The 20,367-nt window shown below is 57.8% G+C and overlaps 3 protein-coding genes across 7 annotated transcripts in view; 2 read left to right on the top strand and 1 right to left on the bottom strand.

Moving 5' to 3' along the window:
- Positions 1 to 48: 48 nt before the first annotated feature.
- Positions 49 to 2,587, bottom strand: LOC136145465 (uncharacterized). The gene is made up of 2 exons (XM_065903792.1): positions 2,159 to 2,587; positions 49 to 1,746 (listed from the first exon to the last, which is right to left on the bottom strand). Exons 1-2 carry the CDS (start codon positions 2,204 to 2,206, stop codon positions 1,015 to 1,017), a joined length of 780 nt encoding a protein of 259 aa, XP_065759864.1. The 5' UTR covers positions 2,207 to 2,587; the 3' UTR covers positions 49 to 1,014.
- Positions 1,496 to 15,882, top strand: DENND4B (DENN domain containing 4B). Of its 3 annotated transcripts, none has more exons than XM_065903764.1 (29): positions 1,496 to 1,629; positions 2,607 to 2,745; positions 3,517 to 3,856; positions 4,623 to 4,875; positions 5,123 to 5,192; positions 5,390 to 5,559; positions 5,630 to 5,874; positions 6,259 to 6,325; positions 6,415 to 6,473; positions 6,643 to 6,787; positions 7,062 to 7,237; positions 7,377 to 7,477; positions 7,853 to 8,068; positions 8,574 to 8,719; positions 9,053 to 9,192; positions 9,285 to 9,411; positions 9,825 to 10,031; positions 10,325 to 10,453; positions 11,291 to 11,465; positions 11,701 to 11,868; positions 12,125 to 12,513; positions 12,677 to 12,799; positions 12,997 to 13,166; positions 13,248 to 13,389; positions 13,575 to 13,811; positions 14,323 to 14,440; positions 14,532 to 14,697; positions 14,785 to 14,849; positions 14,952 to 15,882. In XM_065903764.1, exons 2-29 carry the CDS (start codon positions 2,736 to 2,738, stop codon positions 15,095 to 15,097), a joined length of 4,500 nt encoding a protein of 1,499 aa, XP_065759836.1. In that variant the 5' UTR covers positions 1,496 to 1,629; positions 2,607 to 2,735; the 3' UTR covers positions 15,098 to 15,882. The 3 variants fall into 3 exon arrangements, with proteins under 3 accessions (XP_065759836.1, XP_065759846.1, XP_065759830.1); XM_065903758.1 differs by lacking the exon at positions 1,496 to 1,629 and adding an exon at positions 1,813 to 2,093; XM_065903774.1 differs by lacking the exon at positions 2,607 to 2,745 and having other exon boundaries at positions 1,504 to 1,629.
- A 3,855-nt stretch (positions 15,883 to 19,737) lies between these two features.
- The window catches only part of GATAD2B (GATA zinc finger domain containing 2B), a 78,614-nt gene continuing 77,984 nt past the window's right edge, over positions 19,738 to 20,367 (top strand). For 2 of the 3 annotated variants that reach the window (XM_065903798.1, XM_065903801.1), the window contains exon 1: positions 19,738 to 19,866. The gene's annotated coding sequence lies outside the window, so the exon portion shown is untranslated. The remainder of the gene's footprint in view (positions 19,867 to 20,367) is intronic. The other variant, XM_065903800.1, reaches the window with a different exon arrangement.

Raw genomic sequence — 20,367 nt, forward strand, 5'->3', positions numbered from 1 at the left:
GGATACAGCCGGGGATCAAGGGAGTTCTTGGGGACATGAGTCTTTTCGCCTGCTATGCTTGCTTTTTTTTTTTTTTAATTTGGCTTCACCAAGCCTTGGTTGCAGCGCGCGGGATCTTCATGGCATTCGGAGCATGCGGGGTCTAGTTCCCTGATCAGGGATCAAACCTGGGCATTGGGAGCATGGAGTCTTAGCCAGTGGAACACCAGGGAAGTCCCCTATTATGCATTTTGCATCTTCTCAACACCATGTGGTTTGTGGCGGGACCCCCAAAGCCTCAGAATTTGTACTCAGCACTGGACATAGGGCTGCAGGCTGGGTGTAGGCCCCTTGGCAGCACGGTGCCTCCTCAATTGTCCAGGGCCTTGCTGTAGCCTCAGGGGACAGTGGCTTTGGTTGCTACTGCTCTTCCTCAAACTTGAGACCCTGGCAGGGAGTCAGGAGGTGAGGAGGTGACTGCTGGCTGAGCTCTCAGCTCTGGATATTTCTGGTAGAATGACCCCACCTCTCCCCAGGAGTATCTGGCCTAAGTGCTAAGGCTTCGGAGGAGAGAGGATTTAAAAACTACTGAGGCCAGATAGTAAGCCTGGAGGACCTGGAAGTTCGATGTACCCGGACGGCCTCCGACCCAAGGCCTCATTCTCATTCTGCCCCTCACCATACAGGAATTCACTTTGCCCTCCCACTCTTCTCCACCCACCCATTCAGAGGCTTGAGTGCTAGCTAACCTGTTTTGATGAGGTTTCCTCTTTGGCCGGGGTTGCTAGTCCTCTGGCCATCTGAGCTTCTGCCCTCTTCTCTCCCTCACCCAGCACAGAAGAGCAGTGCCCCTCCTCCGTCACCTCCACCTCTGCTACTTGCCCACAGCCCACAGTCCTGGCCTCTCTTCCTCTTTCCAAACCTTGTCATTTTCAGAAAAGAGAACTGAGAACTTCTGGCTTAGGCTGGAAGGGAATGCAGTGTGCCCTAAACCTGGAAGTAGGGGCAGCCACCTGGGTCTCCGCACACTAGACTTTAAGGGCCTTCACCCTGGCAGGCAAGCCACATGTGAGTGAGCTCGAGGGCGGGACGAGAGCGCGCCTCGGACTTGAGGGGCCGCCTAGGGTCAGTGTCCGGCGGCGGTGGCTGGGCGGTGGGAAGCTCCCTGGGTGCAAGGGGCCCTCCCAGCCGCCAGGGGTCGCGCTGCAGGCGGTCGGGCGCTGGGCAGGCGCTTCCAGGGTCACGGCCGCCGGCCGGGGAGGGGGGGGTGGGGGGAGCGGCGGCGCCCGTGGTCCCGGAGGGGGGGTGGGGGGAGCGGAGAAAGCGGGGCGCGCGGAGAAGCACCGGGCCCTCAGCGCGGCGGGAGCTGGGAGGGCCGTGCGGCGCGAGCGAGCGGCGCGGCAGCACAGTCCCCGCGTGGCGCAGCGCGGCGGGGACGCTGGGCTCGCCTGGATCTCCCTCCAAGGCGCCTTGCGCCCCGGCGCCCTCGGCCGCCTCTTCCTCCTTCATTCGCCGTCCCGGCGGGAGCGGCGCCCGAGTCGGGTGCGCCATGTCCGGGGCCGGGTAGCCTCGCCGTCCGCCGGCCTGCCAGCCCGCCTTCCGAGCCACCCGCCCGCTGGCCGGCCGGCCGGGGAGTCGCGGGGCAGGCAGGTAGGGGCTGGACCGGGCGGGGCAGCGGGCGGGGCAGGGAGGGAGGGAGCGCGGGCGGGGCGGGGGCTCTCCCCAGCTGTTCTCTGGCGCTGCACATCTGGTTCCGGTTCCTCTCTCCTGGGGAAGTGAAAGTGGAGGGGAGGGCGCAGTCTGGAGTTAGCTAGCTGTGCCCGGCGCCCTGCACCCCTCCTGCTCCCGCGGGTCCCGAGCCTGAGCACCCCTCCCTCCCGCTCCGGTCACGCGGCGGCCGGCGCTGCTGCCGTCACGTCCCCGGCCGCCTGCGCGTCCTCTCCTCTCTGCCCTCCTGCTCCTTCCTCAGCCTCCTCCCGCTCGGCGCGCCCTTTGCCCCAACGCGAACTTCCCGCTGTCCGGCTCGTGGGCGCCGGGACCCGGAGTGGTGTCCCTGCCCCTTGCGTTCCCTAGGGAGAAAGGGCTGCCTTCCTGCAGGACTCTTCCCTAGCTCGGTGAGGAGAGGCCCGGGTGCGCAGGTCCTGCCGATGGGAGCCACTCGCCCCTCAGCTGGTCTCACCTCGTGGCTCCTGCCTGCTGCTTGGGGCAGAGGACATAGGGCTCCCATTCGCCTGCAGTGGACAAGGCACGGGGCTGGGTCCCAGAGCTAAATCAGGAGGCTGACGCTGACTCTTGGCTTCACCTCGCAGATGTGGAGACTAAATTTAGCTGGAGTTGGTGTATGTGTGAGTGACCAGAGGCCAGGTTAAGGAGAGCCAGCTTGGGTCCATGAGATTCCCTTGCTCCCTCTTCACTGGGCAAGGGTGGGAGGTTAAGTAGGACTGTACATCCCGGATCTAGTCTGAGCTGCCTCTGCCTTGACCCGGGTCCTTTAGGCTAAGCTTCCAACTTGAAATGATGCTGTGTTGGCACCTTCTGACAATCCCCCCCCTGCACACCCCCACCAGCACCACACACACCCATAGGCTGACTTCCGCCGAGCTGCAGCTTCCCCTCCACTGTTTCAGGAAGTCACCTCCCTTCCCCTCTGAAGCAGTCCCCACGCCTCCAGTCCTCTGCTGCAAGCCACCCACCAAGCTGTTTCCCAGCTTCTGCACCCCGGGACCCTTGGGGCTCCTACTCCCGGGGGTTGGGCCATGGAGGCAGGTGAGAAGAGTTACTGAGAAGCCCCTATGGGCCTGTTTCCGTCTCTGGGCTTCATGGAGGAGGGCTTGGGGATGTTGGGGACTGTCTCCCACAGCTGCTTTGGACCTAACTGAGGATACATAAGGATCCTGGAGGTTGGAGGGCACTGATTTTTTTTTTTTTTTTTTTCTTTTTGGTCAGGTTAGTGGAGCTAGGTTAGGAAAAAGGACACTGGAGTCTGGTGAAAAGACACTTAAAGCGTGGGTTTTGTGGGTTCCTCACAAAAACCTAGAGGTGGACTCTTTAAGAATATTAGCTGGCTCATGAGATTCTTAGAATGTCAACTAGAGTAAGAAGGCCAGAAATCCATAAAAAGACTGTAATGTTGGCCTGATGTCACGGCCAGAATGAATGATGTCATTGTAGCCCATTACAGAAAAGACTGTGATCTCTGTTATGTTAGGGAATGAAGAAGGCTGGGGTCTTTAAAAGGGATACAGAAACCATGTGATTTCAGAACCCAGGGCCTAGGTTAGCTGTGTGCAGTGGGTTCTTTGGAAAGAGGGTTGGTACCAAGAGAGAGGGTCCTGGTCTCTTTAAGGAGCTGTGGTGGGCTGTTAGGGCCTGGTGATGTCACAGGCGGGAGAGTTCAGGATTGGCTGGCCACTGATCCTGCTTTTCCTTGAAAGTACTAGGAAGGGGAGGGAAGCAAAAGGGAGACTCCCTGGTTGCCAGCTGCCATGACAACACAAACCTTCCTTGCTTCATCTCTCCCCCACTTGACCATTCCAGATGCAGTGAGTGAGGGGGGGGCCATGGCGGAGGAGCGGCCCCCCCGGCTGGTGGATTACTTCGTGATAGCTGGACTTGCAGGCAACGGAGCACCCATCCCTGAGGAAACGTGGATTCCTGAACCCAGTGGGCCCCTGCGCCCTCCCCGGCCTGCTGAGCCCATCACAGATGTGGCAGTCATCGCCAGGGCCCTGGGCGAGGAGGTGCCGCAGGGCTACACATGCATCCAGGCTTCCGCCGGGGGCCACCCCTTGGAACTCAGCGCTGGGCTCCTAGGTGGAACTCAGCCCGTCATCTGCTACCGGAGGGGGCGTGACAAGCCCCCCCTCGTTGAGCTGGGGTGTGTACACCTACCTACTCCTGCTGGCACCAGGGGAGGCTAGGAGATCTGGGGTGAGGCAGGGAGAGGTAGGGGTATGGGATGAGGGATGTGCAATAGGAATGGGAATGGGAAGAGAGTGATCCTGAGGCCAGGGAGAAGAGCCTGAAGTTGTGTGTACTTAGTCCTCACACAGACTTGGGTGCGTGTACTAGTGCTGCTACTTGCTAGCTCTGTGACCTTTGGCAGGTTACTGAGCCCCTCTGGGTCTACTTCCTCAGCTGTAATTTGGGGAAAATAATACCTCCTCATAGGGTAGTTGAGATGAAACGAGGTCATCCATATAAGGGACTTAGCACAGAGTCAATAAATGGTAGCTTTTATTCTTGGTATTTATTAATGAGCACTGAGAGCCAGGGAAGGCCTGAGGTATTGTTACTGATCGAGAAGTGGGGCCTAGGGATTTCTCTGGTGGTCCAGTGACTACGACTCAGCACTCCCAGTGCTGGGGGCCTGGGTTTGCTCCCTGGTCAGGGCACGAGATTCCCACATGCCACAACTAAAGATCCTGACTGCTTCAACTAAGACCTGGAGCAGCCAAAAAAAAAAAAAGAGCCAAGGGCAGAGAGGGGCACAGGGTTTTGGAGGGCAGGTTCAGCAAGAAGTGGGCCCTGGTGTGGGTGTTCAGCTAGGCTGAGTAGGTAGGACTAGGAAGGCAGATCTAGCAAGACTGGGGGCCTTCTCCTCTGCTGTGGACTCCTGACCTCTCTCTGTTCTCTGTGCCCAGGGTGTTGTATGAGGGGAAGGAACGTCCCAAGCCTGGCTTCCAAGTGCTAGATACGACACCCTACAGCCACTCAGCCAACCTGGCCCCTCCAGGCCCTGGGCACCCCCGCACCTACCTCACTTACCGGCGGGCAGCAGAGGGGGCAGGGCTGCATGCCCTGGGCATCACTGACCTCTGCCTGGTACTGCCCAGCAAGGGTGAGGGTACTCCTCATACTTACTGCCGATTGCCCCGCAACCTCAACCCTGGCATGGTGAGTGGGGCCCTGGGCCAGGAGCCGAGACTCATGCCATCTCCGTGTAAGGGGTGGACACTGGGCACACAGGGCATCCTAGGACCAAGGCCCCTAGCGGTGGGCCCAGAGGTGTGACACTGGTCTTGGGGGACTGGGATTGACAGGCGTTCTAAAGACAAAGACCACTTAGGGGTGGTGGAGAAAATAACCCCCCAGAAAGCTTTGTTAGCTGTGTGTCTGCTTGTCTCTTGCCGTTTTGGGGCAGTGGGGCCCAGCCGTGTACCTCTGCTACAAGGTGGGCCTGGCCAAGGCCAACACGCTGGCGTATGAGGCAGGTGAGTAGACCCTCTGTCTCTGGTCCCTCGACCCACTCGTCCCTCTGCCCTGGTGCCTCTCGGTTGGTACCTTCAGTGTCCACAGAACTCACCTCCCCTTTGCCACATGGCCCTTCTCTGGGATCCCCTGGTTCTTTCCCCCGGAGTCTGATGAACCCTACTCCTTTTGGGTACCCCCCACTCTGCCGGGGGTGCAGAGCTGCTGGGCCGCTACCCAGAGGAGGACAATGAGGCGTTCCCGCTGCCCGAGTCAGTGCCCGTCTTCTGCCTGCCCATGGGGGCCACTATCGAGTGCTGGCCCGCCCAGACCAAGTACCCCGTGCCCGTCTTCTCCACCTTTGTGCTCACGGGTGCAGCTGGTGATAAGGTGGGTGTGTGGAGTGTGGTCAGGGGTTTGGGCTCTGCAGGGCCCGCCTGACTGCCCCTCTGCCCTGCAGGTGTACGGTGCCGCCTTGCAGTTCTACGAGGCGTTCCCAAGGGCCAGGCTGTCGGAGCGGCAGGCTCGGGCGCTGGGCCTGCTGAGTGCTGTGGAGCGGGGCCGGGCACTGGGGGGCCGGGCTGTGCGCAGCCGCCGCGCCATCGCTGTGCTGTCCCGCTGGCCTGCCTTCCCGGCCTTCCGCGCCTTCCTCACCTTCCTCTACCGCTACTCCGTCTCAGGCCCCCACCGTCTGCCCCTGGAAGCGTGAGCATGGGGCTTCCCTGATGCTGGGAAGGGTTACGAGCCAGGAGGAATGGAGGAGAGGACGCTGGAGCTGGGGGGGATGGCCGGGGGGCACAGAGGAGTTGGGGACGGGGCTGTAGTGTGTGGCTGGAGAGCTGGTCCATTGCAGAAGTGCCCCTGACTGAAGGGGGGAGTGGGGCCTGAAACCCAGGTTACACTTGCTTAGCTAAGTCCTGGCCAGGGCCTGTGCATCTCTTCTGATGTGCACCCATGCTGTGCATAATGGAGGCTCTGGGGGCTGACCCCAGTCTCGAGGTAGACCTCGGGGAGGAGTGAGGTCCTTGGGGACAGGCGGCTGAGCGGGTGGCCGGGAGTCTGCCTCTGACCGTGTCCCTCTCTCCCCAGGCACATCTCCCACTTCATTCACAATGTTCCCTTCCCTTCCCCACAGCGACCCCGCATCCTGGTGCAGGTGAGGGCTGGGGCTGGGGCTAGGTGGGAGGGGGGGATGGGCAGGGGCCAATCTTCCCCACCCTGACCTGTGGCTCTTCTGCCTCTCAGATGTCTCCTTATGACAACCTGCTCCTCTGCCAGCCTGTATCCTCACCCCTGCCCCTCAGGTATATGCTCAGGTTGGGGGGCAGGGCTATGATGACCAGGGGCATGGTGGGTGCCAAGCAAGCGGGCACTGGTGTGGAGGGGCTGTACAGGCTGGGCCCAGGTGGTGTCTGTGCCCAGCGATGAGGGAAGGGCCTCTTGACTCTTCTCCCACCTTGGCATTGCCCCCAGTGGTGCCAGCTTCCTACAACTGCTGCAGACCCTGGGCCCGGAGCTGGCGATCACGCTATTGCTCGCTGTGCTCACGGAGCACAAGCTACTAGTCCACTCGCTGCGGCCGGATCTGCTCACCAGCGTCTGCGAGGCCCTCGTCTCTGTGAGTGCCACTCTGCCCAGCCTGCCTTACCCAGGGTGTTCTTTCTTGTGCCCTAGTCCCTACGTAGATTCGCCTTACTTTTCCTTTCTTGGGGAGGGTTCCTCAGCCTTATCCTCAGGCCTGGCCTACAGGATGTACGGCTTCGGTCAGGAGCTTTTCTTTGGAGCTCAGCTCCAACAGCTTCTGACAACAAGCACCGCCGGTCAAGGTCGCTGCCCCCTCTTCTGCTGCCTCCGTGTGCCCTGCTCACTGGCCCTCATCCCCGATGCCTTAGATGATCTTCCCGCTGCACTGGCAGTGCCCCTACATTCCGCTGTGCCCACTGGTGCTGGCAGACGTGCTGAGTGCCCCCGTGCCCTTCATCGTGGGTATCCACTCCAGCTACTTTGATCTGCATGACCCACCTGTGGATGTCATCTGTGTGGATCTTGATACCAACACGCTCTTCCAGTAAGAGGGCTGGGTCTTTTTTGGGGGTTTCGAGGATGGGAGCAGGAGAGGGCTGGTGAATGGAGCACACCTGCTCAAAAGGAGCCTCAGGGAAAACAAGAAACACCATCACCCTTTTTTCCTTCTGTTTAACTCGCAGGACTGAGGAAAAGAAGCCCCTCTCCCCTCGGACCCTGCCCCGAAGACCCTACAAGGTTCTGCTGGCCACACTGACACACCTGTACCAGCAGCTGGATCAGAGTGAGGAGCCTGGGTGCGGGTGGGGGGCCGGAAACCGTTACTGACCTTTAACCTCTAGTTTGGGGAGACCTGTGGGGAGCTAGATCTTACTTGAGGAGGTTAGAAGAACTAGGCTTTCACTGGGGGGAAGTGAGAGGAATTCAGGTTCCAGTTTAAGTTAGAGGAGGGCATGTGTCAGGGAGGTTGCGCGTGCTGCTGGGAGGCTTGAAGCCGTTACCCAGGGGTAGCCTTGTCACCGTCGGTGTGGGGTCTGGGTGGGGGAGCCGCAATGGCAGGGCAGTGGCTGGCAGGGTGGCAACCTGACTTCTGTGGGGAGCAGGCTTGAGCAAGCCCTGTGGGTGCTGGCCCTGACGCTCAGGCTGCCCTGGTCCCCAGCATATACTGGCCCCGAGGAGGAGGCCTCCCTGGAGTTCCTGCTGACAGACTACGAGGCAGTGTGTGGCCGCCGGGCCCGGCTAGAGCGAGAGGTCCAGGGAGCCTTCCTCCGCTTCATGGCCTGCCTGCTCAAGGGCTACCGGGACTTCCTGCGCCCACTCACCCAGGCCCCCTCTGAGGGGTCGCGCGATGTCGACAACCTCTTCTTCCTGCAAGGTAAAGGCGACCTGTCCCTGCTTGGGGAAGGTGTCATGGGATGGGTGACCAGGGGCTGGGCTCCACGGGGAAGTCAGGGGGCATGTGGAATCACGCGGTTACTTGTTTCTAAGCTCGGCTGGCGTTTTTGTGGGCACCAGCTCTGAGCCACTTGCTCTTCTGGGCCTGGTGAGGGGTTAGGGTACAAGATGAGTCAGCTGTGGGAAGCCAGGACTTGGTGGGGACACAGTGACACCTGTGGTGAGCCAGACCATGGGCAAAACGCTCCTCTCTTGGTGACTCCCCAGTCTGAGGCCCTAGATGCCCACAGATAAAAGGGAGGGATGCCACGGGGCCATGCTGCTGAGGCAGCTGAGCTGGTCAGCTTGGCGGGTGGGGCCAGAAGGGCCAGAGAGGATGGCTTTTATGGCCTTGGATGCCAAGTTGGCGGGAAGCCAAGAAAAGTGTTCAGAAACGGGGCAGAGCCCCCAGTGACCACCCTCTTGGCCCCATTCTCACCCATCAGGCTTCCTCAAGTCCCGAGAACGTTCCAGCCACAAGCTGTACTCCCAGCTGCTACACACACAGATGTTCTCCCAGTTCATTGAGGAATGCTCCTTTGGCTCTGCTCGGCATGCTGCCCTTGAATTCTTTGACTCTTGTGTTGACAAGGTATTGGGATCGTCCCTTCTTTTTGTGCCCTCTGCTCCCGTCTCGGCTGTCTCTGTTACCCCAGATATAAACACTATATCTCACATGTGGCGAGGCTGGCGCCCCTGGAGTTAAACAGCACGTAGCCTGTGCAGCACACACGACCGGCCTGACAGACATACTGTCTTCCTGTTCCTCACTCATCCCCTGTCTATCTCCAGGGCCCTGACAGAATCTGGGCCCATTACCTCCTTCCCTGTGGCTGTGCTTTCCTGGGAGATGCCATCTTCTGGATCCCCAGCCCTGCTCTATGCCCACTGTCTGGATGTTCCCCTTCTTACCTTCCTGCTTCAGGTCCACCCAGAGCAGGAGAAGCCTGAGCCCGCACCCCTGGTGGAGCTGGAGGAGCTGTCGGGCAGTGAGCTCACTGTGTTTATCACACCTCCCGAGGAGCCGCCAGCGCCAGAGGGCAGTGAATCCACTCCCCAGTACTGGTGAGCGCCTCCCGCCCGCTCTCTTGCTCTGAGGCCCGATCAGCTGACTTAGTAGCGACTGCTCTCCATATGGCCTCTCTCCGCCCCTCCAGTTATGATGGGTTCCCCGAGCTACGGGCTGAGCTGTTTGAGTCTCCTCAAGAACAAGCTGGGGCTCTGCCTGTGCCAGGCCCATCCCGCAGCGCCCCCAGCAGTCCTGCCCCTCGCCGTACCAAACAGGTAACCAGCAGGTGGGCCCCCTAGAGGCATCTGACTCAGGCCAAGGACTGCTGCTTCAGTTTCTTCATCTGTAAAATGGGTATAATAGTACTTATCCCATAAAGTTGCTGGGAGGTTTCGATATGTCTGGCACGAAAAAGAAACATGAACCATCACTGTTATTACCATTGTCATTGTCCTCATCTTCATTTTCTGAGGACTCTGGAAATCCAGGGGCTTGCTGCCTCTGCCAGGACACCTGCCCATGCTCAAGCTAAGCATCTGTGCTTGGGAATCCAGGACTGTGTGGGCACTGTCCCTGCCACCCCATCAGCACACAGACCCTTTCTCAGGGAGGGCGCTGCCTCTCCCACACTGTTTTAAGACCTGCCCTGGCATCATACTCACCCAGGTGTGTCCCCCGCCCTCTTTAGGAGATGAAGGTTGCACAGCGGATGGCACAGAAGTCAGCAGCTGTGCCTGAGCTGTGGGCCCGGTGCCTGCTGGGCCACTGCTACGGGCTGTGGTTCCTGTGTCTGCCTGCCTACGTGCGCTCGGCGCCCTCCCGGGTGCGGGCACTGCAGACGGCCTACCAGGTGCTGCGCCAGATGGAGAGCCGCAAGGTGGTGCTGCCCGACGAGGTGGGTGCCCAAGCCCAGTGGCTCGGGGTGCAGCCCGGGGGCTGGTGCAGCCCTGGGGGCTGCAGCCGACAGGGAACAGGGGCACGAGTCCAGGAGCTGGGCAGGTGCTCCATCACATTCACTGAATTAATGAGCGTGTTCGGGTTGTAGCAGCGGGGACTGCAAGTGGCAGGGTCAGCAGGAAGGGAGGGTGGCTCTGTGAGAGCCGGGGAGGCTGGCGGTGGGTGCTCACTGAGACTTGAGGGCTGGGGCTGAGAGCGAGTCCACTTTCACCTGCGTGTCTCCCGGCCCAGGTGTGTTACCGGGTGCTGATGCAGCTGTGCTCACACTATGGGCAGCCCGTGCTGTCCGTGCGGGTCATGCTGGACATGCGGCGGGCGGGCATCGTGCCCAACACCATCACCTACGGCTACTATAACAAGGTACCCGGTCACTGACCTTTGGGGTGAGGGGTGGGAGGGCGGCCTGTGGCAGGGGTGTGTGGGGAGGGTGCTGTTCCCCGACACCTGTGGCTTTCCCCTCCCCTTGGAGATCAGACCTGTACAGTCCAATAAGGTCCTGCGACCACTGTCACGCACCATGCTCTGCTAGTGCCTCAGCACCTGCAGAGGGTTTTCTCATACTGGGCTGCTTTGAGCCTCACCCACAACAGTCCTGGGAAGGAGATTAGAAAAGTACCGCCACTTCCCAGTAATAGCTGATCGTGGGAGCCAGTATGCCAGGCTCTGCTTCAAAGACAGCATCCACGTAAAACCATCTTACCTCTCCCACAGCCCCCTGAGGTGGAACAATTATTGCCCCGTCTTACAGATGAGGCCACGAGGTTGCAGGGGGTTAGTAACTTGTTCGAGGTACCACAGTAAGTTAGGGAGTTAGGACACACACACAGGCATATCGTTTTCTGAGTTCAGGCCCTTCACCATGACACTAAATTATTTCCAGTCTTTTCGATGAGGAAACTAATGACTAAAAAAAAAAATGAACTGATTTCTTCAAAGCCCATAGTTTATAAACAGCAGTCTACAGACAGGTTGTCTCCACCATTTCTGACTTCCTCTAGAACCCCTCAGAGTGGCCACTGCCAGCTCTCTTTTCTGGGCTCCTGTTCCTGGCTGAGCCCTTGGCAGGACAACCATAGGCAGGATGTCTGGAGGGAAAGGTGGTCGCTGGGCCCCCAGGTCAGGCAGTTGGCACCTAGCTGAGGCCCAGGCCCAGGGTACGGAGACAGGCCGTCTTCATGGGTGAACACTACTTGGCAGGCTGTGCTGGAAAGCAAGTGGCCGTCGGGCACACCGGGTGGGCGCCTGCGCTGGGCCAAGCTCCGGAACGTGGTCCTGGGGGCGGCTCAGTTCCGCCAGCCCTTGCGAGAACAGCGGCAGCGGCAGCGGGAGGAGGTGGAGACGGCAACCCAAGAGGCAGGCAGCTCGCAGACAGGTGGGTAGGGACTGGCGACACGGGCAGGGGACAGACACGGGGAGCTGGGGCTGGTCTAGTGGCTGACATTCAGTGTGCTGACAACGGATAAACTACACTTGGCTGGAAACAAAAGACATGAAGTTCTGCCTGGGAGGAGCCTTGCAAACCCAGGTCCCTGTGAGGAGCTCTGTTTTGGAGCTGGGGGCTAGGTTTCTAGCTGGCTGTCTTTTGACCCTCTCCCTGTCTTTTGCAGAGCCCTATTTGGAGCGCCCCTCCCCTACCCGCCCCCTTCAGCGCCAGACTACCTGGGCTGGGCGAAGCCTGCGGGACCCCGCCTCACCTATGGGGCGCCTGGTGAAGAGTGGCAGCTTGGGTAGTGCCCGAGGGGCACAGCCCACCGTGGAGGCTGGCGTGGCCCACAGTGAGTGCCCTCATCCCACACCCCACCCTTCGGCCCGTCAGCTTCCCTAACCACTTGCCAGTGAAAGGGAAAGGCTAGAGAGGGAGGGTGGAGGGGTGATGCTCTGTGGCAGATACTGTAGGCTCTGGGGGAATCTTGCCCAGACTGTCATCATGGTGGGGGCTGTGGTGCCAGATTGCATAGCCAGGAATTGTGTTTACTCAGGTCCCAAGGAGGGCCTGGACTCCATCTTCCCCGATACTTTTCTGCCTTGCAGTGATAGAGGCCTTGGGGGTCCTGGAACCCCGGGGATCACCCATACCCTGGCATGATGGAAGCCTCTCAGACCTGAGCCTGACCGGGGAGGAGTCAGCACCTGGAGGCAGCCCAGGGGACTCAGGCTCAGCCCTGAGCACCCAGTCCACTGAAACCCTGGAAGGGCCAAGTGGGCGGGTGCCCAAGGCTGGTGGGCGTCAGGATGAGGCCAGCACCCCCCGAAGAGGGCTGGGCGCCCGCCTCCAACAGCTACTCACTCCTTCCCGCCGCTCCCCCACCTCTCATGTCCCCCCGTCTGAGCTGCCCCCTGACCTGCCTCCCTCAACCCGTCGCAGCCCCATGGACAGCCTTCTGCGCCCCCGGGAGCGCCCTGGATCCACTGCATCCGAGGTAACCAGTAAGGGCAGGGTCCAGACACGTCAGCACCTGGAGGCCTGGGGAGGGGCTGCCAACACGCAGGGCCCAGAAGTGGGCCTTGAAGGGTGGCTGAGCCAGCTTCCTGGGTAAAGAGTAGCATGGGGTTGGCTGACTGTGCTTTCTCTCATAATGGCAGAGCTCAGCCTCTCTGGGCAGTGAGTGGGACCTCTCAGAATCTTCTCTCAGCAGCGTGAGCCTTCGCCGTTCCTCAGAGCGTCTCAGTGACACCCCTGGATCCTTCCAGCCACCTTCCCTGGAAGTGAGGATAACCCCTCCCACACAGACTGCTGGAGCTCACATATATACCACACCCAAGGCACCCTGTCAGAGGCAGGGGCTGGCGGGAGGTGGGAGGAGGCCGGGTGGGGCTGTGGAGGTTAGAGACTGGGTAAGGAGCAGGGGCTCCTGAGCCCTGAGGCCAAAAGGGGCCTGCTTCCTGGGCTCTTCTGCCCGCAGATTCTGCTGTCTAGCTGCTCGCTGTGCCGTGCCTGTGATTCCCTGGTGTATGATGAAGAGATCATGGCTGGCTGGGCACCTGACGACTCCAACCTCAACACCACCTGTCCGTTCTGCGCCTGCCCCTTTGTACCCCTGCTCAGTGTCCAGACCCTTGATTCCCGACCCAGGTGCCCAAAACCGGGAAGGGGCTGTGGGTGCTGCAGGGCAGGAGAGGTCTGAGGGCTGACCTTCCTGCCATCTCCCTGCAGTGCCCCCAGCCCCAAGCCTGCCCCTGCTGGTGCCAGTGGCAGCAGAGACGCTCCTGTCCCCGGGGGCCCAGGCCCCGTGCTCAGTGACCGCAGGCTTTGCCTAGCCCTGGATGAGCCACAGCTCTGCAACGGGCACGTGGGGGTAAGGGCTGGGCCAGAGCCCAGCTGTATGTGTCGCCCTGTGGGTGGCCCCAGTGATGCCGAGGAGAGATGGGCACAGAGGGCAAGGGGCATCCCAGAAGAAGCTGCTGGAGGTGGTGGCTCAGTGGGAAGCAGGGCTCTGAGGATGGGGCTGTGGTATATGCCTTCCCCCTCTGTGCCTGACAGAGTGCCTCCCGGCGTGTTGAGAGCGGGGCATGGGCGTATCTCAGCCCCCTCGTGCTGCGTAAGGAACTGGAGTCACTGGTAGAGAACGAGGGCAGTGAGGTGCTGGCGTTGCCTGAGTTGCCTGCTGCTCACCCCATCATCTTCTGGAACCTTCTATGGTATTTCCAGCGGCTGCGCCTGCCCAGTATTCTGCCATGCCTGCTGCTGGCTTCCTGTGATGGGCCCCCACCCCCCCAGGTCAGTCGCTGACACGGTCCCTGCCCCCTCATCTCCTAGCTCTGTTCCTCAGTCCTCTGTGCCCTTGCGCTGTAGACAGGGCACAGCTTTGGAGTCGCTTGTACCTGGTTGACTCCTGTCCATTTCACTTCACTTCTCTGAGCTTCAGTTTTCTCATCTGTAAGATGGCATAATTGCCCCCTCTCAGGGCTGTTAGGCACCTAGTGTAGTGCCTGTTACCCAATTACTAATTTGTTAATGTTCACCTATTCATTACTCTATTCATTGCATCAATATTTATTGAGCACTTTTTAGGTTCCAGGCAGAGTTTTAGGCACTAGGGATGTAGCAGATTACAAAACAAAGTCCTTGCCTTAGAGAACTTGTATTCCCATGGGGAACGAGAGTTCCTCTCTCTCTTCTCTTTAGCTGTGTCCTGTAATGTCCCTGTCCCTTGGAATAGCACCTGTCCGTTTCCCGTCCTCTGCCTCCCACGCCATGAGCCTGTCTCCTTTATCTTGGCTCCCTGCAGGCCCCAGCTCCTTGGATAATGCCTGATCCAGCATCCGTGCAGGTGCGGCTGCTGTGGGATGTCCTGACCCCTGACCCCGATAGCTGCCCACCTCTCTATGTGCTCTGGAGGGTCCACAGTGAGTCTCATATTTGGCCCAGGATGGGAAGGGGTAGGTCCCATGCTTAGAGGGCTCAATAATCCTGGTTACCTTCCTTTCTTCCACCCAGGCCAGATCCCACAGCGGGTGGTATGGCCAGGTCCAGTACCTGCATCCCTCAGCCTGGCGTTGTTGGAATCGGTGCTGCGCCACGTCGGTCTCAACGAGGTGCACAAGGCTATAGGGCTCCTGCTAGAAACTCTAGGGCCCCCTCCCACTGGCCTGCACCTACAAAGGTATCATGTTCCCATCTGAGAGGTCCTGGGTCTGTCGCGGGCTCCCTCCCGCCTTATCTCACTTATACCCTTTTGACTCCACTCCAGGGGCATCTACCGTGAGATCTTATTCCTGACATTGGCTGCTCTGGGCAAGGACCACATGGATATAGGTGAGGGAGCAGGCAGGGGGCTGAGGGGTTTAGCTCTAGGGCCAGGTGTGGGAGGCTGGGGATTGACCTAACATACTGACCTACCTCCACCCTCTTCCCTAGTGGCCTTCGACAAGAAGTACAAGTCTGCCTTTAACAAGCTGGCCAGCAGCATGGGCAAGGAGGAACTGAGACAGCGGCGGGCACAGATGCCTACCCCAAAGGCCATTGATTGCCGGAAATGTTTCGGAGCACCTCTGGAATGCTAGCGATCCTTAAGCTTCCTTCTCCAGTCTAGGCTGAGGAGGTGAAGGAGGAAGGATTCTGGAGAGAACCTGCTTCCCTGTTTCTTTCCTAGAGGAGTTGAGAATAGGCTAGGAAGCATGCCCAGCCATAGGCTCTGAGTGGGGGCAGTGGGACCCACTGTTACCAAAAGTCACAATTTCCCATCTCCAGCCTGCCCTCTATGCTCATGCTGATGCTGGGGGAGGCCTGGGGAGAGCTGGCACATCTCTGTTCCACCCCATCCTATAGGGAACTCCCCTCCAGGGTACCCACAGATCTGCACTGCCCTGGCCATTTTATAAGTTTTTGTTTTAAAAAACAACTGGAGAGATACACAGCTACTGAGCCTTTGCCCTGAACGGGAGGGAGGGATGTCATTTCCCACCAGAGATCGTTCCTCTCCCCTAGAATTGCCGAAGGAGCCCAAGGCTCTCTATGCCTTTCTACCTTAGTGTTTGTTTGTATTTTAAGTTATTTATTCTGGAGACACAGCCCCCTTGCTTAGGAGGTTCTTATGGACAGTAAGAGAGAGAAGGGAAATGGGGCTCCATGGCCCAGTGGTTTGTAGCTCCTTGAAAGTCAGGAGTTAGAAGCTAGAGGAGTCCCAAGCTCCCCTTAGGAAAAATTGGTGCCCCTCTAGTCCTAATCCTTCTTGTCCACTCCATCTTGGGGAATGCCTCACACACCCAGGGCCCTGACTGTGCAATAAGGATTGTTCCTTGTGAAGTTTTGTGGATGTAAATATAGTAAAAGCTGCTTCTGTCTTTTTTCTTCTGCCTCCTGTTCTCTGAGATAAAGGTGGGGGGATACCACTGTTTTTCTCCTGGCTGCACATCCTCCTCTCCACCTTTTCATCCCTTGCTGCCTTTGGGCACACACTGCTTTCCCTGACCAGGTCTGGTGCTGGCCCCTTGGGGCACAGGGAGTTCTCAGAGCAGGAGAGGGGTGAATCCGGTGCTGGCTATGGTGGTGCCAGTCTGTGTGGTACTTCCGGCCCTCCCACACAATCACCTCCTTGTCCCTCATCTGTACCCCATACAAAGGCTCCATTCTCTGGGGGCCCTGAGCTCATCTCTGCCTTCTTTCCTCTCCCCCATATCCCCCCTCCCAACTTCTCCAGTACCTCCACAGGGATGACAGCCCTCTCCCCAGTCACTGGTGTTGGCCATGCTCACACATCCTGGGAGCTGCTCTAACTGCAGGCAGTACTCTTCCAACCAGGGTCTCAGCCTGGGGACAGCACTAGGAGGACAAGAGCAAGGATTAAGGAGCTCACTACATGTGGGCATCAGGCAGCCAGGCACTACTTTTCTAATCCTTTTGGCCCCACTTCGAGTTCTCCCTTTTTTTCCTATATAATGAAATAAACACAGGAAACAACTCCTAACAGAGCTGTAAAATCAATTACCAAAGGGAATTAACCAGCAAAACAAAAATGCCTTGGGGAAGGAGTGTCAATGGACGAAATAACTGACATGAGCCTCTAGTGCAAATTCCTGGGGGTGGGAATCAGTGGATGAAGACAGCAGTACTACTTCTGAATTCTGGGACCTTCAGGCCAGAGGATGCTCTCCCATCCTGTCTGAAGCAGTGTCCTAAAGGAGCTGCAAAGGAAGGGAGCAGGGGCTTAGGAAATGCCATCTGTTTTGGTTGGGTAAGGAGATGACTTCTTCAGAGGGGAACCTTCACATCGCGCCAGGTTCTGATTAGACCTCACTACCTAGGATCAAACTTTACCTGTATCATCCCTAACAACCTGCAAGGGAGCAACTGCCTTCCTGAAAGCATAAGTTTCTGGTGAGTGTAGCATGCCCAGCCATGCACTGAACTGTCTGGAATTACAGGGAGAATTTTAGGGCTCAACTCCTACCTTACTAGAGCATACAGTCTTCCTGATCTAGAGTGCCTCCCAGCCTACGCTTCTCATTTTTGGGCTTCCTCAAGAAGCCTATAGTCAGATGGGTGGAATTACAGAAGTCTTGAACCACAAGGGTATTTCAGAATTTCAACAGCCAAGTACTCACCATGGCATCTGACATCTTTGACCTGTGGCCTGGGAAACTGAATGAAGGGAAGGATATATCCAAATTACCTGGTCCCAATTTCTCTTCCCTCACTTTAGAGTGTGTAGGCTCCAGTATGACAAATTTTAGTTAAATCTTGTCTCTGGCACTTGCTAATTTTGTTATATCAGACAAATTACTTAACTGCTGTGCCTCAATTTTTCCTCATCTGCGAACTGGGGAGGGGTTGATTAAAGACTAATTTTGAAATCTAGATAAAGTGCTAAGCACACTCAATAAACGTTAGCTCTAAAAAGAAAACAAACAGGTAGAGCCTGCATAGGGCAAAGGACATGTCCACTACTCAGCGGCCTTGCTTACTTGTCTTTCTTGGAGACTGATCACTCCAGACTGAAAGTTGCCCTACCACAGCCTGATTTTAATTTTGTTGAAAGGTATTTTCTCGGGCCTCACTCTTTCTCAGTCTCACATCTTCCACCGCTGCATCTCTCGTGTATCATCGAAGCCCTTGAAGAATGGCCCTTCAGACAGCACCGAAAGGACTGAACTGATAATGGCCAAAGCAACAGGTTAGGGAAGAGGGGCTGTACTTTCCACGAGGGCAGGGACTTAGTCCCACTTACTGCTCCATGCCCAGCACCAAAGAAGAATGTCTGATCACAGAACAGGTCCTCTATCATGTGCGAAATAACTGAGCCAATGAAGGTATTCAAATGAGTGGGGGAGTGGTGAAATAATTTTCAGTGTAGTATAAGGCAGGTACTACCGATAGAATACCGACCAAAGCTGAATTTTGAACTAAAAGCGTGAAATTGTTGGAAAAGTGAGGAAAACTCTCACAATAGTTACTATTATGTTTATGGAGTATTTACTAAGTCCTTGGCACTGTCCTGAGCATTTAAAATGTACTAATTTATAATCCTCACAATTACCCTATGAACTAGGTACTCATCAATCATTCCCATTTTAAAGACAGGGAAACTAGGGCATAGAGAATAGACGTTAAGTAACTTGCACCCAAATCACACAACTGGTGAGAGACCCAAAGCCAAGCAGTCAGGTGCCAGAGATCATATTCTTTACCTGGACACTACTACAATGAAAAAGAACGTGCTTTACCTGCTTTTGTACATTTGTGTGTGTCTGTTCAGGGTCCACCTTTTTGTGCCCGTGTCCTTCATTAGTTTCATTTCCATTGCACATCATGACTTTTAAATGACTTGAAAAACACATTCTAGTGCTTCTGGAGCCAGTTATTTCTGAGTTTGAGCCATTAGTCATTAATTAGCTGTCTGAACTTCCTAAGCTCCTTAGCCCCTCTGAACCTCTCTGAACCCCTTTCTGGATCTACTGGCTTCAAATTTCAGCTCTGCCACTTTTCATATGTAACTCTGGGCAAATCATTTGATTTATACCTCATTTTCTTAATCTGTATAATGGGGCTAACAGTATCTACCTCACTGAGTTACAAGGAATAAATAATCCATGGAAAGCTCTTAAAAAAATACGAATGCACATACAGCACAGTGCCTGAGTCTCTGCCCCAAACGTTAGCTACTACCATTCCTTTGACACACTGACTCTGATACTTGGTCCCTCAGATGCTCAAGATGCTCAGATGCTCAAGAACAATACTTATAGTACGTGTTCGAAAAACGCTGGGTTCAGGCGTGCCTAACTGCTTTGGGGAAGTAGGGAGGCTAACAGGAGTTGGGCCTTGAGTTTATTAGGTGTAGTCGGTGGAGTGGGAGGCTGTTTCCCTTCACTGTGAACCTGATCAGACCAGAGATCCGGAGAGAAGGAGCTGCGAGCGCTCTGCGCGGCGTAATTTCTCAGCAATTTCGCTAGCTGTCTTTTTTCCCCCAGTCGTGGTTCAGTCACGACAGAACCGTGCTGGGGTACAATGAAGACCAGGAAGCTCAAGGCCTTTGGCAGACGGAGACAGGCCACGCCCCAAACAGACTGCAAGGCCCGAGCGCCTCAAGCTACTGCTATCGTGAAATTCTTGAATTCTGTCGCGATGAAACACCACCCAACGCAGACCCCACCGCCGTTCACCAGTCTCCATCTTTAGAATTGGAAGAATGAGAGCAGGCCAAAGGGGAATCCCGGTTTGGGGATACTGGGGTACGGCGGCTGCCTGGGGACCAAAACGTCTCTAAGGTAAAGTTGCAGCCTGAAGCGATTTTTTGACCCCCGACACTTAATGGGCTGCTGAAGACCCGGATGTGTCTGGGACTGGCCGAGGTACCCATTAACGCGCCCCCGCTAGACCATCCCCCTCCTCCGTTTAGGATTGGGTCTTACGTACGCCAATCATCACTTATCCAGCCACTAACTCTTCAAGGGTGGGGTGTAGCCCCGATAGCCCGTCTCCTATTGATAAACCCGAGAAGAGAAGGGCGGGGAGGCCGGCTCAGGTCGCCCAATGGGCGTCGTGGCGTGTGGGGAAGGCGGAGCCGAGGTGCTTGGCAGCTGCCCAATCAGCGTCCTTGTTTGTGTGGTGCCGCCGCCGCCGGTGCAGCCGCCGCCGCCGCCGCTGCCCCCGTCTGTACCGCAGTGTCTGCTCCGCCCGCCCGCCCGGGTCCGGCCCGCCCCCCTCCCCCACCCCCGCCCCCGGTCCCGTCAGCGGGGTCCGGAACCTACTGTGCCGTCGCCTCTTCCTTTTTCGACGCCGCCGCCGCCGCCTGAGGAGGCGAGCTAGCCGGGAGTTACACCGCCACCGCCAGGTGAGGAGCTTTGGCCTAGGCCAGCCTGGCCGCCCGCCCGCCCGGGGGCGGTGAGGAGCGAGGAAGGGAGGGAGGCTGGGAGGAGGCGGTGGTGGCGGAGGTGGGGGAAGGGAAAGGTGGAGGGGCGGGGGGAGGGGAAGCGCCCGCGAGCCGACGCCCGCCCGCGCGCCCCCGCCTTGCGTCCCCCTCCCCCCACCCCGGCACCGCGCGCCCCCGCCTCGCGCTCCCCCTTCACCTCATCCCCTCCCCCCGCTCCGCGCGCGCGCCCCGGTCTTTCACTTCGGCCTCGCGCGCCCCAGCTCGTGTCCCTTCATTTCTTCTCCTTTTACTCTTTCTCCCCTCCCTCGCGCCCCGTTTCCCCCGCCTTCCCCGCTTTAACTCACTGCCTCATGCCCGCCATGCTCCCCTCCTTGCCTCTCTAGCGCGCCCCCCCTTAACTCTCTCCACCCCCAGTGGTGCCCTTAGGGTGCGGGGGCCGCTCCCTACTCTCAGTCTTCTGTT

Source organism: Muntiacus reevesi, chromosome 1 (assembly GCF_963930625.1).
Source record: "Muntiacus reevesi chromosome 1, mMunRee1.1, whole genome shotgun sequence".
Taxonomy (NCBI): domain Eukaryota; kingdom Metazoa; phylum Chordata; class Mammalia; order Artiodactyla; family Cervidae; genus Muntiacus; species Muntiacus reevesi.

What these genes read in the sequence shown, in the direction of transcription:
- LOC136145465 (XM_065903792.1), bottom strand. Translation starts at nt 2,206, where the DNA reads ATGGGAGCCCTATGTCCTCTGCCCCAAGCAGCAGGCAGGAGCCACGAG. An exon ending in CAGCAGGCAGGAGCCACGAG is followed by an intron (nt 1,747 to 2,158) that starts GTGAGACCAGCT and finishes TCACTTCCCCAG; the next exon opens with GAGAGAGGAACCGGAACCAG.
- DENND4B (XM_065903764.1), top strand. An exon ending in CAACCTCTTCTTCCTGCAAG is followed by an intron (nt 8,069 to 8,573) that starts GTAAAGGCGACC and finishes CTCACCCATCAG; the next exon opens with GCTTCCTCAAGTCCCGAGAA. An exon ending in ACTGGCCTGCACCTACAAAG is followed by an intron (nt 14,698 to 14,784) that starts GTATCATGTTCC and finishes ACTCCACTCCAG; the next exon opens with GGGCATCTACCGTGAGATCT.